The sequence below is a fragment of the Fukomys damarensis genome, unplaced genomic scaffold (genome assembly GCF_012274545.1).
Source record: "Fukomys damarensis isolate Sample0158 unplaced genomic scaffold, DMR_v1.0_HiC HiC_scaffold_20, whole genome shotgun sequence".
Taxonomy (NCBI): domain Eukaryota; kingdom Metazoa; phylum Chordata; class Mammalia; order Rodentia; family Bathyergidae; genus Fukomys; species Fukomys damarensis.
In genome coordinates this window covers 11532259-11544574 of record NW_022900932.1, presented here as the reverse complement: position 1 = coordinate 11544574, position 12316 = coordinate 11532259, and the positions used below count along the sequence as shown (strand labels likewise).

The following is a 12316-nucleotide window of genomic DNA, read 5'->3' as shown; positions in this document are numbered from 1 at the left end:
AAAAAAAAAAAAAAAAAAAAAAAAAAAAAAAAAGTCAACCTGTCCTTTTGGGATGTCTGGGTTTTGATTGTACTTTAGATATGCTTTTGTTCACAATGCTTTATTTTCTTCTAGTGTGTTATAGTTTCATATCTCATGTATACAATTTGAATATAGATAAAATTAGTTTTGGTGTGAATTATGTGTGCGCAGGAAACATCACCATACAATCTCTAACTGGCAAGTGGGTGCTTTTCTACAGAAGGACTGGTTGGTGTGGAACAAGGGTAGCAGTAGATCCATCTTTCAATGACTGTGCTATTGTGATTTTGAGTTCTGTACCCTATTCATGTGAAATTTACCACAATGTCACTGAAATAGATTATTAGCTGTTATGAGGAAGTATTAGGAAAGATGTTTTCCCCCAGGGCAGACTGAATGTCACCTAGTGTGGTCAGGTCCTCCTACTTTCCAAAGGAAGCTGAAATCTGAATTTTCAGGCCAAATCCCCAGATGTTTAAACACTGGCAACTATTGCAAGGTTTTGAAAGAGCTGCACAGTCCAAACAAAACACATCTGCAGTCCAGATGTGGGTGCCCGTGCAAGACCTATGGTTTAGACACGCCTTCCTCTTACTCCAAGATTCATTTATGTGCCTCTTCCGGGCCTGCTGCAGCACGGTGTGTGCAGCTCTTAACACAGTGCATTCTCACCAGTCGTGCTGGCCTGGGTCCCCACGGGACTATAGGAGCCCTGAAGGAATACTCACAGACTTCAAGGCCCTGGCCCAGTAGACATCTAATATCAGTGTGTGTTGAGTGAATAAGTGGGCGCGTGAACAAACTCTGCTCCAAATAGGCCCCTAGTCTGAAGACCCAGATGGGTGGCTGAGGTTAGAGGCTACCTGGTTCTTTGGTTGGACGGCTCCCGCTCCCAGCCCACCTCAAGTCTCAGGGCAGCCTGGCAGCCTCTCCTACACTGTGATTTAGGTCCACTAGATGTCGCCCTTTGCTCAAGGGACGACCAGCAGTACAGCGCTCAGCTCAAGCTTCGAGGCCAAGTGAGAGGCGTAAGTAAGAACGGCCTCATCGCAGGCCACGCGGTTGTCAGGTGGCTGTCATGAGGAAGGAGAGCACAGCCAGAGCGCAGAAAGGTGCCACGGATGGAGCCTGACTTATTTGTCCTGCAACACCTGTGACCCGCAGAAAGGCTCTCTGCCTGTGCTGAGTGATGGCTGGGGGTTTTAGCCGCTTACCGCGCAGGTGCTCAAAGACCTGCTGGTCTCCAGACCCTCGGGAGGGTCAGGTGGCACGAGGGAAAGCCTTCACGTGTTTTATAGCACACACTTTCTGTTCTGTTATCAATCACATCTGGACCCTACACATTCTGAAACCATCAAGGCAGCAGGCGGCGCCCTGTCCGGCTCTGCCAGGTTTACTCAGGGCTGGAATTCAGTGGCCCTGGAAGCTTCCTCATTGTGTGAAATGGAATGGTGGGTTCTACCGGACTTCAGTGGCTTCAGTGTGCAGTGGCAGGTCCAGATGGCGAGAGTGCTGCATCTCACAACAGCTGGTTTTGTCTGCACCATTTGGGGGATTATTTAGTGTGGGGTTTTCTTGTCACCGTTTAGAAGCAGCTGAGAAGAAGTTAGCAAAGCAGACTTTGCAGCCAGGATGGGCTGCTTCCTGGCTTGCTGTTTACTTACTCGCTTGCTCTTTGCCCTGACTTCCTCATCTGTGACCTCCCGGGGCTGTGGAGGGGACAAGCACTCTCGTGGACCCTGCTCAGGAAGGACAGTGCCCAGCACTCAGCAGGTGCTCAGCACACTGGCAGATCCAGGTGCCAGGCTCATCTCCTCCTTGTCTTCCACGCAGCTGTCCCTGTCACCCAGATGATATGGTGCAGTTTTTCCAGCTCTGTGAACCCTTCCTTTGTTTGTTTTAGTGTGCAGTAACAATACAATGATTATACAACGCCTATCCCTCAAAAGCAAGTGTCTCCTGAATCACACCAACCAAGGCGTCTCCTCCAGTGTTCCCCACCGCCCCCTCTGTAAATGCTCATGGTGAGAGTCCAGAGCCTTCTCCAGCTCTGTGGAAGTCTTAGTGTACTCACCAGGAAAACCTCACTATAATTTACATTGGATATCCGACTCATTCCCCTCTACTCTTCAGGTTTTTGTTTTTAAAGGAATCATACTGAAATATTTTTCACAGTTCTCCAACCTTTTGAAATTATGACGGAGCCTCGGAAAGTGCTGAACCTTTCACAGTCTTGTGTCCACTCGCGTGTTCCATTGGCGTCCACAGCCCCGGGGTGGGTGCCTCTGAGAGCCAGCTCGGGGGTAGCCAGCCCTCTGACGAATGGACGTACCACTGGGGTGTCCTCTGGGGTTCGTGCCTTTCCCAGGTCCACCTGTGACCTACTAATGGAGATGGTGTCAGCTGACTGAGTGTCAGCACTCAGGGAAATTATGTTGATGCTGTCCTTTAGAGAATTCCTTTCAATAACAGGATTCTGTTTGCCATTTCCTTTTCCCCAGGGCTCAGGCTTGTGGCTGTCTGTTCCAGTGACCTTGCCCTTTTGCTGGGAAACTGGGCCATCAGACTGTTCCCAGAACCAGCACAATGGGCAGATGAAGGAAGGAGGCCGGAGCTCTTCCTCAGCCCCGGGTTTTCCTTCTCGCTCTTCTGCCTCTGTGCAGTTCGGAGTGGCTGAGGCCCAGCTCACCCGAGAAAGAGGACTTCAGTGGACCAGACGGACCAGGACACTTTTGTTGCCTGGCTCTGTGTGCCCAGTGAATGCCTTGTTTCTGCCTCACAGGCTCGTGTGTGACATTTTGGTAGCAGATGAAGCATTACAATCAGATTGGAGAGGCAGCCTTTGCTCAGATTTGCTCCAGCAGGAGGTCAGCTAGGCTTTGGGTCATTCTGTAAGGACAGGACCCAAAGCCACAGAGGCTCAGCCCTATGCCTTCCTTTGTCCCTCGGTGCTTTGCAGGTGCATGGGTCAGGTGGCTCTCCAGCCTCACCAGGAAGTACTGAGAAATTCAGCACTTGCTCGTTAGTAGATCCTAGCAGGAAACTAGAAGGGATTATGGTGGTTTACTGGTGAGTCACCAGCTTCAAGACATTCATGAAACAACCTAAATATTGGACGCACAGTAACCTTCTTCTGTTAAATATGGGAAGGCACGCATTCATGTGATTAGATTCAGATTTTCCTCCAAGCCAATGTACTCCTGGCATCACTGATGCCTGCCATTTCTTTTATTTTCTAGTCACTGCTAAGATGTTTTGGACTAGTAACAAACTGCAGGTCTCCCTTCAGGTCTGAGGGACAAATCCCAGCTCCTGGGACCTGCTGGGTTTCATTGACAAGAAGAGCAGAAGGTAAGAAACATGGTTTACATCTGAGCTTCTGGCCCTTCTCATGCCCAGCTCCATACCAGGCATCTCTTGTGCCTGTCTACTGCTTCCTCTTCTCTCCCCTACCCCTGCCCAGATGAGTAGTGGATCCTCAGCTCTGCTTCTCTGTTGGCTTTTTGAGGCAGGATCTCTTTAAGTAGTTCAGACCAGCCTTGAGCTCACTATTTAGCCCAGGTTTGAACTCACGGCCACCCTTCTGCCTCAGCCTCCTGAATGCTGGGATTTACTGAACTCACGGCCACCCTTCTGCCTCAGCCTCCTGAATGCTGGGATTTACAGGTGGGCACCACCACGCCTGGCAGGCTCAGCCCTGTTTTATAAGCACATCCCCACAGACACAGACAGTCAGAAAAGGGAGGCACCCAACTCCAAGGGCAGCGTCTCCAGCCCAGGGACTTTGAAAAATGACTGAGAGAGTGTCTAAACTCGTAAATGTTCTTGGCTAATTAAGATGAAGGGAAATTTTGGTTTTCCTTTGTAATCGGTGGACCCTAAAATAGGCAAAACAGCAGCAAATGCACATGAGGAGCTACGGATGAACCTCACTAAACAATGGGATCCATCCACTTTGTTCCTCCCAGGATGGCAAGGGATAAGAAGCCAGGGTTGGTGCCCTTGGCCAGCTGCCTGGGTCACCTGTCCCAGACCTGGTCATGTAGGGCCCTGGAGTGGCACAGTGTAGCCCAGTGTGTCTGCGGGACCCTAGCAGACCTCACTGGAAACCATGCACCCTAACATCATTGGAAATGCTGCTCACTCCCTAGGCCCGGGCACTTAGAATTCAGGGCTCCACGGAGCTCTTTTGCTCCTTCTTAAGAAAACGGATGCTTCCTCTTTTCTGAAACTGAGAACAACGTCCCTGATTAGCTTTCCCCTCTTCTCTGGTTCCTAGGAAGCTTTGTCCGTAGAGTTAAATTTTGTCCTTTGAAACGTAATATGCACGCATCCCGGTCTTTCTATGGCTTTAAAAAATTCTTCTGGTTTCATAGTTCCTCTTCCCATAGTTCATACAGTTTACCCAGACCTTGCTTTATTACTATTTTGCTCTGTGCCTTCTTGAGCCCCTCTAGTTGGTAGAATGTGGAGCGCTGGCCGGAAGCCACGTCACACAGTAAGAGGTCTGAGTTCAGAGACGCCTTCCCTTCCTTCCTTTCTGGTGACTTGGTGAGAATGAGAGCACGCTGGGCCCTGTCAGGAAGGCCACTTACTATCTAGCTGATTTTACACCGGGTTGTGAGCAGCTGCAGCTGCTGCCTTGTTTAACATTGACTTGGAAGCTGACGCAGCCCACGGTGTAACTTGACCTTCCACAGGGTCCAGGTCCTATGGCTTCGGAAATCAACATTCAGTAAAGAAATCAGTGGGGTTCAGCTCAAGGCTTTCTAAGGACAACAGACCACGGGAAACACCCATCTCCAGCAACCTGCCTGGGGCCCCCTTCTTTCTGCCCCACCCACGGGCCCCTTATCCAGGAGAGCAACAGGGGGCTTCCTCAGCCCAGGGCGGGGATGGGGCAAGTAGGGAAGGGGCTGCCCCTCCCCACTCCTCCTCCCCAGGCCGAGGCTGCGTTCCAGGGCTCTAGGGGTGTGACTGTGTCCAGGGCAGGACCACACTACGCCACCCTGGGCAGGGTGTTCCGCGTTCCCCGGCAGTGTCTCTCCGGAGACCTCAGACGCGCATATCCACCACTGCTGGGAGGACCCTCTAGCCCTGCACACGGCTCCTTCCCCTCCGCAGCTCTCAGGGGAGGGAGACTTGGAGGAAAAATCTCTCTTCCCTCTCAGGGGGGTGTGTCCTGATCTGGGCTGTGTTCCAAGGCACCAACCCATGCCCGGCCATGGTGACTCAGTGCGTGTTGCGGCTGCCCCAACACCACATAACACCTGTGTGCAAAGCTGTGCTCCCACCACCTGCGCCCCTTTGAAGGGCACTGCGCAGAGGGCTGCAGCGTATGGAGAGGAGTCTGAAGGTAAGCGATAGCCAAGGTGTGACTCGTTGGAGTGCAGGGTGCTGTCACCAGGGCTGCTTGCTGGTCTCATTTCCTAAAGAAGCTTACACGGGGATGGAGGTGGGAAAGCAGTGAGCAGAAGTGACGGTGTGTGTGTGTGTGTGTGTGTGTGTGTCACTTGGGGGCTCTGCTGAGACCGAAAGCTGGCTTTCTAACCCCACAGCACAGCTCATCTCAGGGAGGACCCAGGCTGTGGTCTCCTGTGGCCAGGAAGGGGGACGGTGGTGAGGACGCCTCATGGGCATCTGCAGAAACCACCAGCCACACAGTGACCACTAATTAGTGATTGGCAGCCGCGGCCATCTCCAGAGTCCCGTGTGAGAGCGTATTTCTCTCTGGGTGAGTTCCTTTAAGCTCTGCCTGCACCATTATAAACCCCAGGATTCCCCAGCTTAACCCCTTCTCAGCCTCTAGAAAATCCAAACACCGATCCTCATGGCCACTCCACCTAACTCGCTGTGTTTCCTGAGTGACAGGCTCAAAACCACATGGCTTTTTTTCCTTTTCTCCTTCCTAATATAAAAATCCACCTATGTAAACCTCATGTACGAAGTAACCCCACTCTCTCAGAGGAGGGAGCTGCAGAAACAAGGCAGGAAGGGTGCACAGGTCCCCTTGATGTCCTGGTGAGTCCATCAAGCCACAGGCTGGGCATGGCAGAGACAGAAACCACACAGATAGATGAAAGCACATCCTGTGGTTTACCAGGTTATTAGTCAAGCGTTGGCCATATTCTTTTTACCCATGAAAATAAAAACCCTCTCAAGCATCCCCAAAATGAATAGCATGTGACCCAGTCGAGGTTCTGTGAAGAGCTCCTAAGACACAATTCTTTTTGTTTTTTTTTTTTTGTTTTTTTTTGTACCAGGGATCGAACTCGGGTCCTTGCTCTTATGAAGCAGGAGCCAGAACCACTGAGCTAAATCCCTGGCTCAGTAAGACACACTTCTTCAGAGAAAGATGACTATGCCCATACGAAGCTTAGAATAGTGACGTAAGCATCTGCAAAAAAAGGCTTCATTTTACTAGCAACCAAACAGAAAAATTTAAACGCATCTTTGCTTAACAGCCTGTCAACAGTAAGAAGAGGTAGGGGTCAGGGAGACCTGGCAGGCATTTTTATACCTGTCAGGGTGCAGAAGTGGTACAGCCCAGGGCCCACTGGCCCTGTCATCAGAGCTCGAGATGTGTGAACTCCTCCAATTCAGAGGAAGCCTGTCTGCCTGGATTAGGGGTCAGGAGCGGGGCTCAGCACAGGGGGCACCAGAGGGCTGGAATTGGTGGTACCAAAATAGCACAGTCACTTTTGTCTGTGCCCAGCATGGAGCCCTGCAGGTTTGTGGGCGCAGGGATGTGACAGCCTCAGCATAAATGGTGGCCAGGCAGCTGGCTTTGCTTCTAGAAGAATTATTTGGGGAAATTGATTGAAAAACTTGCTTTTTACTCTTTAGGAAATTGTGGTGAAAATACTGTTCATATGTATATTGTTACTTTAAAAAGAATTAGGAATTTTGGGTAAATTCGCAAAGACTAAGATTTATCATCACAGTGGTAAGTGAGAAGCTGTGTCCATTCGCCCCAGGAGAGGGACTGTCACATCTGCCCTGAGCGTTTGAGATCTGAAACACGTATCCTTCCTTTCCCCAAATAGGGGGAAGGAGGCATAGGGAAGGGTGGAAAAGAAGATCAGAAATGATCAAGGTCTTATAGACATACAAATTTCCCCAAATAAATGTAATTAGTTATGTGTACAAATATACCAAGAAAATATCTGACTCACCGAGCCTTTTTCCACACTTCTCTAAGAAGGTCTGCACTGAGGAACCGTAGCCCTTTACCCTGTCTCATCCTCAGACCCGAGAGAGGACTGTGGGCAGTGGCAGGTTTGGCAGAGCCAGCCGGAAGCTGGGAACGCACCGGGAAGCCAAGTGACTTGGTGCTGCTGACCAAGGGGGAGCGTTGGGTTTGAGAATCACGTTTTTCAAACCTTTTCCTGTTTGGAGGTGTCGATGAAATGTTGAAAGACTGTAGGGAAATATTCTCTCTCTCGTTCTCCCAGTGCTGTCCACGTGGTTTTAGCAATAATGTAAGCATTCTGTGATCAGCTACTCAGTGCGGCAGCCACCACAGTCCATGTGGCCCCTGAGTGGTAGAAACATGGTTAATGCAGCTGGTAGAATCGAACCGGAAATGTAATTTAATTTTAATTACTCTCAGAGCACCACTGGAGGCTGGTGGCCACATGTTCGGCAGAACAGTTCTGACTGACTGTGATTTCTCTCGGACACCACGTCATCTGGGTAGGGAGATGGATTTGGTGACCGTGTCTAGATTTTGAGTTTCATCCATATTGCGGGAGGTAACTGTAAACTCGGGGATGATTTGTTGCTGATTGTATCAGCTATAAAGAAGGAAATTTGCTGGTTGGGCCTAGTATTGTTTCATGTTTAAACACTTAAAATGGATTCTCTTAGAGCCTTTCACTATTTTAGTGTTTATATTTCTCAAGATGAGAGGAAACTTCAGGGAGACCTAACGGGCTGGTATTAAACTCACCCAGTTGCAATGCTAAGCAAGTTGTGATTTTAAAAGGGATTCTGTGCCGTTAAACTGGATGGCCTGGCAGAGAGATCCGCAGCAATTTTGTAGACAGGGGAACGTACTATTCCCAAAACACAGCAGAAGAAATGGCGTCACAGCTGTGGTGGACAGATCACCGACCCTGTGCTTTCTACTTTGCTGCACCAGAGCCTTCCATGGGGCCTCACTCGCCCCGGCCCAGTCCTGCACCACAGGCTGCCCAGGGAGCCAGGCAGGGGCTGCTGAGAACGAGGGCCACCGTGCTGTGTCTCGTCTGCTTCTCCGTCACCGCTGCTGAGGGACACCCTGGCTTCCTGGGGGTGAGTTGGCCAAGTTCCCACTTTCTTCTCCTGGCACATTTAGAATCCATCCTTCTCCAGGCGACAGGGACTGCGTGGCCCGATGAACTCTTCAGTCCTGAGCTCTCGTCTGTTGGTCACCAGCCTCACTGGGGACCTAGATAAGTCGCCTCATCTCTCGGCGCTCAGAAGGTTGAGCCACGAAGCCATCGGAGCCCTGTGGAGCTCAACACATTCTCTACGTGGGTGCAGAAAAGCTTTGGGATTGATATCAGCAGCCCGGGAGCTAATCTCGATCTCTGCTCACTTTCATCCGGGATCGTGGGCTGGAAGTTTCTAGATGTCAGTGTGTTCGTCTCAGCTCCAATTCCTTGTGCTCGATTCTTCTCCTGCTGTGTATCTGAACCATTTCTGCACTACTTCATCTCTAAATACATCCAGGTTCCCAAACCCTCCCCGCGCTAACCCTAACCCTAACCTGGGTCCCCGTCTACATTGCTGGGCACTCGCACTGCCTCGGTGACCCCTGACACGCTGTCCTTGCTTTCATGCTTGCTTATTCTCAGTGTGGCTTCCGGATGGAGGCTGCTAAACAGCACATCAGAGAGCATCTCCTCCTCCGTCTCCCTCGAATACATAGAGAAGCCCTTCTGGGGACTACGCAGGTCCACACCACCTGACCCTGCGGCTCTGACCCCTGCCCTGCTCTCTCCCTGCCTCGCAGCTGCTCTGGAGTCCTTGAACCCAGCACCCTGTGAACCCCCACCCTTGGGCCTTGCTCCACGCTGTCCCCTCCTCTGGCAAGCTGTGCCCCCAGGGACACTCACTTCCTCACCGCCTTCGTTCCCTGCCCACAGCACTTCAGGACTGCCTTTTTCTGCCCACTCCCACCGCCCTGGGCCTGGATTTCAGATCTGTGCCTTCAGTTCACCTGGGAAATCTAGATAAAGGCCTATGGCGTACAACTTGCCAAAGCCTCACAGCAACATCTTTTCTTTTGCACAGAGAAATGAAGGCTTGAAAACAAAAAGAGAACTCAGGGTGAATGAGCCAAGGCCTCCAGGTGAGACTCCGCTGATGGACCTGGGAGCCGAGGCTGCAGGGCTCTAGCTAAGCAGTGCCTCTGACCAGCTGTGCCGCTGGATGTGCATTTTGCAAGTCTGTACCCCACATATGCAAGGTGGGAATAGCTGCAATTCCTGAGAGCGAGGCATTCTTGAGGAGCAAATGATGCAATCGTGTCTTGCACCAAACCCACCCTGTGGGGCCTGTAGACTTCCTTTCCTTCCCAGCATTTACCCTAAGATGTCACCAACACAGCTAGGAACACACAAGGCTGTGAATGTATTTCCTCCTAGAAACCTCGGTGCACACCCCTGGCCGCTAGGTCCCAGGGCCCCCCCACCCCCACAGATGTCTTTCGCCCAAGCACTGAGTGCTAATGGTGCCGTGGAACATTCCCCGTGCCAGGCTACTGTGCTCAGGGAAAATGAAGTCAGTATTGCAGCTGGGAAGGTCGTGCACACCTTTTCCCTGACAGCAAGGAGGACAATAAAAATACAGCAAGCGTGTATTGGGCTGTCACTCTCAGTGCATGGCAGGCGCCCTTTAAAGTACATGACAAAACCTTTGAGTTAGTGAAACCGAGGCCTAGAGCTCGAAGCAGAAGGCGGGATTCAAACCCAGTCCATCTGGCTCCGAAACCAGCACTGGCAAGGTCCCAGGGTAGGGATTTTCCCGGCTATGAAGGCAGAGTGAGAACACCAGAGCCTGGAAGTACAGGAGATCTGCTCCTAGGGAGAGAAAAGAAAGTCAAATTAGCTGGAGTTTAGATGCGGGGTTTAGTGCAGCTTTGCTTCTGTATTTCACAGAAATTCTCACATCTCAGTGAATTATTGGAAGCTTCTTTTACAGGAGAGGAGAGGCTTCTTGCAGAACACGTCTCCTCCCTCCATCCGGGGTGGGACAGAGCACTGAGCCCTGGGAGCCCTGGCCGGGGATTCGGGAGGAAAGGGATGCGCTGGGGCAGGTGGCCCTGCCTGCAGTGTCACTGCACGGACAGCTCAGTCAGCGTCCACAGGGCAGTAACAAGCAGCACAGAGAGAGGCTTGGCCCCCAGCACCACTGACGGCTGCTCCTGACCCCCTCAGCATCTTTCCCACGACAAAGCGGGCAGCTGACCGTTCTTCTCACTCCAGGCCCAGCCCAGGAATTCGAGGTGCTGCTGCAGGTGCCCTACAGAGACACCCCAGAGAAGGAGCTCCTGCGGAGGAGGCTGCTGGAGCTCCCTCTGGCAACCCCATCGGCCTGCTTTCCAGGGCCCTCGAGGATCCTGGGGGCGAAGGCTACCACGTGTGAGTCAGCTCTGGGCCCCGTGTGGTGGGGAGGACAGTTCTTGGTGAGGTGCTTAGGGAGTGCAGTGGGAATTATCACCCTGCACTACTGTGGCGTCAGAGAGTAAGGGCCGGGGGCCCAGGGGTCAGAGTCCCTGAGTCCCATCCCAGCACTGCAAAACAAACTAAAGTTTTGTTTCCCCTCCCTGATGCTTGTCCATTGCCGAGGGCAGAGGGGCTGCGTCTGTGGTAGTCACCGTGTCCCAGGCTGATGACCAGACCCCCTACCAAATGCAATAGACATCTGGTGACTTAGCCCTGTTGCTTTGCCCTCCAAAAGCCATGACTTCCTGTGGGAATTTCAGGTCCAGTGTAAAAGAATGAACACACAAGATGATTCACAGAGCTCCTTATCATGCCGGGAACCCCCAAAGATTTCCACGCCTCTGTCATCTTGTTTGTGTTTAGGGTCTATCTTAGAGGGTAGACGGGAGACTCCAGGAAGATGGTGGCCAATGTCCTCCAGGATGCTTTGAACAGGTCCAGAGCTGGGAAGACCCTCTGCCCCTCTCTCCAACTGCAGTGTCACCTTGGGGACACGTGTCCTACCTGTGTGCTAAGCCTGGCTGTTTAGTTTTGTGTCCCAACTCATATTTCTAAGTCATTTGTTTGTTTGTTTGTTGTTTTTGGTACTGGGGATCGAACTCGGCACCTTGTGCTTGTGAGGCAGGCGGTGTCACCACTGAGCTAAATCCCTGGTCCCCATACTTCCAGTTCTTGGTGAGAAATGTGAGGTTCAGGTTTTGAGCCAGGGCCTAGGACGGAGCTCCTCTGTGGGATCGGCTTAGGGCCGGGCTCCGTGAGAGCAGGTTTGGTCTCTGTGCAGACTGCCGCAGTCAGGATGGGGCCGTGCGCTGTGCCTGTGAGGACACCTACACCTGGTTCCCCGCCTCCTGCCTGGACCCCCAGCACTGTCACCTGAACGCGACTGGATCCCGCCCAAGCTGCGACTGTGGTCCCAGTAACCTCAGCCAGAGCGTCAGCTTCTGTGAGAGAGCGAGTAAGCAGAGAGGGTCCTAGGCGGGCCCCGGCTGGGGCATCCTCACCCCATCGGGCCACAGAGAGATTTCCTCGGCCCTCGGCCCCCAGAGGGGAGGCTGATGCCCACAAGGCAGGTGCAGGGTGGTGATCACGCTCCCTTTAGGCCTGCGTAGACCCAGCATGGGCTTCGCATGCACAGAAGACCCAGAAAGGCAACGGGCGTTCAGGTGTCATCGCAAATTCTGGAGACCCCAGCCCAGCTCAGCAATTAGACGGTGCCAAACCCCAGGCAGGGGGCGCTTGCGTTAGCAACACCCTTCCTCCTGCTGTCGCCCTCTTGTCACTCATGGCCGAGGTCAGTGCGGGAGGTGTGAATTCGGGGCGGGGGCTGTGCTCCGACGACACTGGGAGAGCCGCTCTCAGGTGACGGCTTGTACGGCACTGGGGCACCACTGAGAAGTGAAGACGACGAGGGCGGCTGTTAAAGTTCCAGCCGAGGAAACCAGAGGCAGCGGAGGGAGCTACTGGTCACTTAGGTTTGTGCCCCGTGAACCTTGAGGTTGGCTAATGACACTGACGCCAGGGCTTCCGGGACTTTGCAAGGCTTTTGTGAAGGGAACCCTAGGTTTCTGGAAGCCGCGGATGTC

The 12316-nt window shown here is 52.4% G+C and overlaps 1 protein-coding gene across 6 annotated transcripts in view; it reads left to right on the top strand.

The window, feature by feature from the left end:
* Adgrf1 (adhesion G protein-coupled receptor F1) overlaps positions 1–12316 on the top strand; it is a 40562-nt gene that overhangs the window by 10130 nt on the left and 18116 nt on the right. Inside the window, exons 1-7 of one of the 6 annotated variants that reach the window (XM_010617779.2) lie at positions 5287–5377; positions 5580–6751; positions 7634–7716; positions 8165–8316; positions 9301–9358; positions 10494–10649; positions 11515–11688. In XM_010617779.2, coding sequence (XP_010616081.1) covers positions 6738–6751; positions 7634–7716; positions 8165–8316; positions 9301–9358; positions 10494–10649; positions 11515–11688 — 637 coding nt within the window. In that variant the 5' untranslated portion in view covers positions 5287–5377; positions 5580–6737. Of the gene's footprint in view, positions 1–3260; positions 3373–4858; positions 5378–5579; positions 6752–7368; positions 7717–8164; positions 8317–9300; positions 9359–10493; positions 10650–11514; positions 11689–12316 lie in introns of those variants that run through there. The other 5 variants (XM_010617777.3, XM_010617775.3, XM_010617780.2 and 2 more) reach the window with 5 other exon arrangements.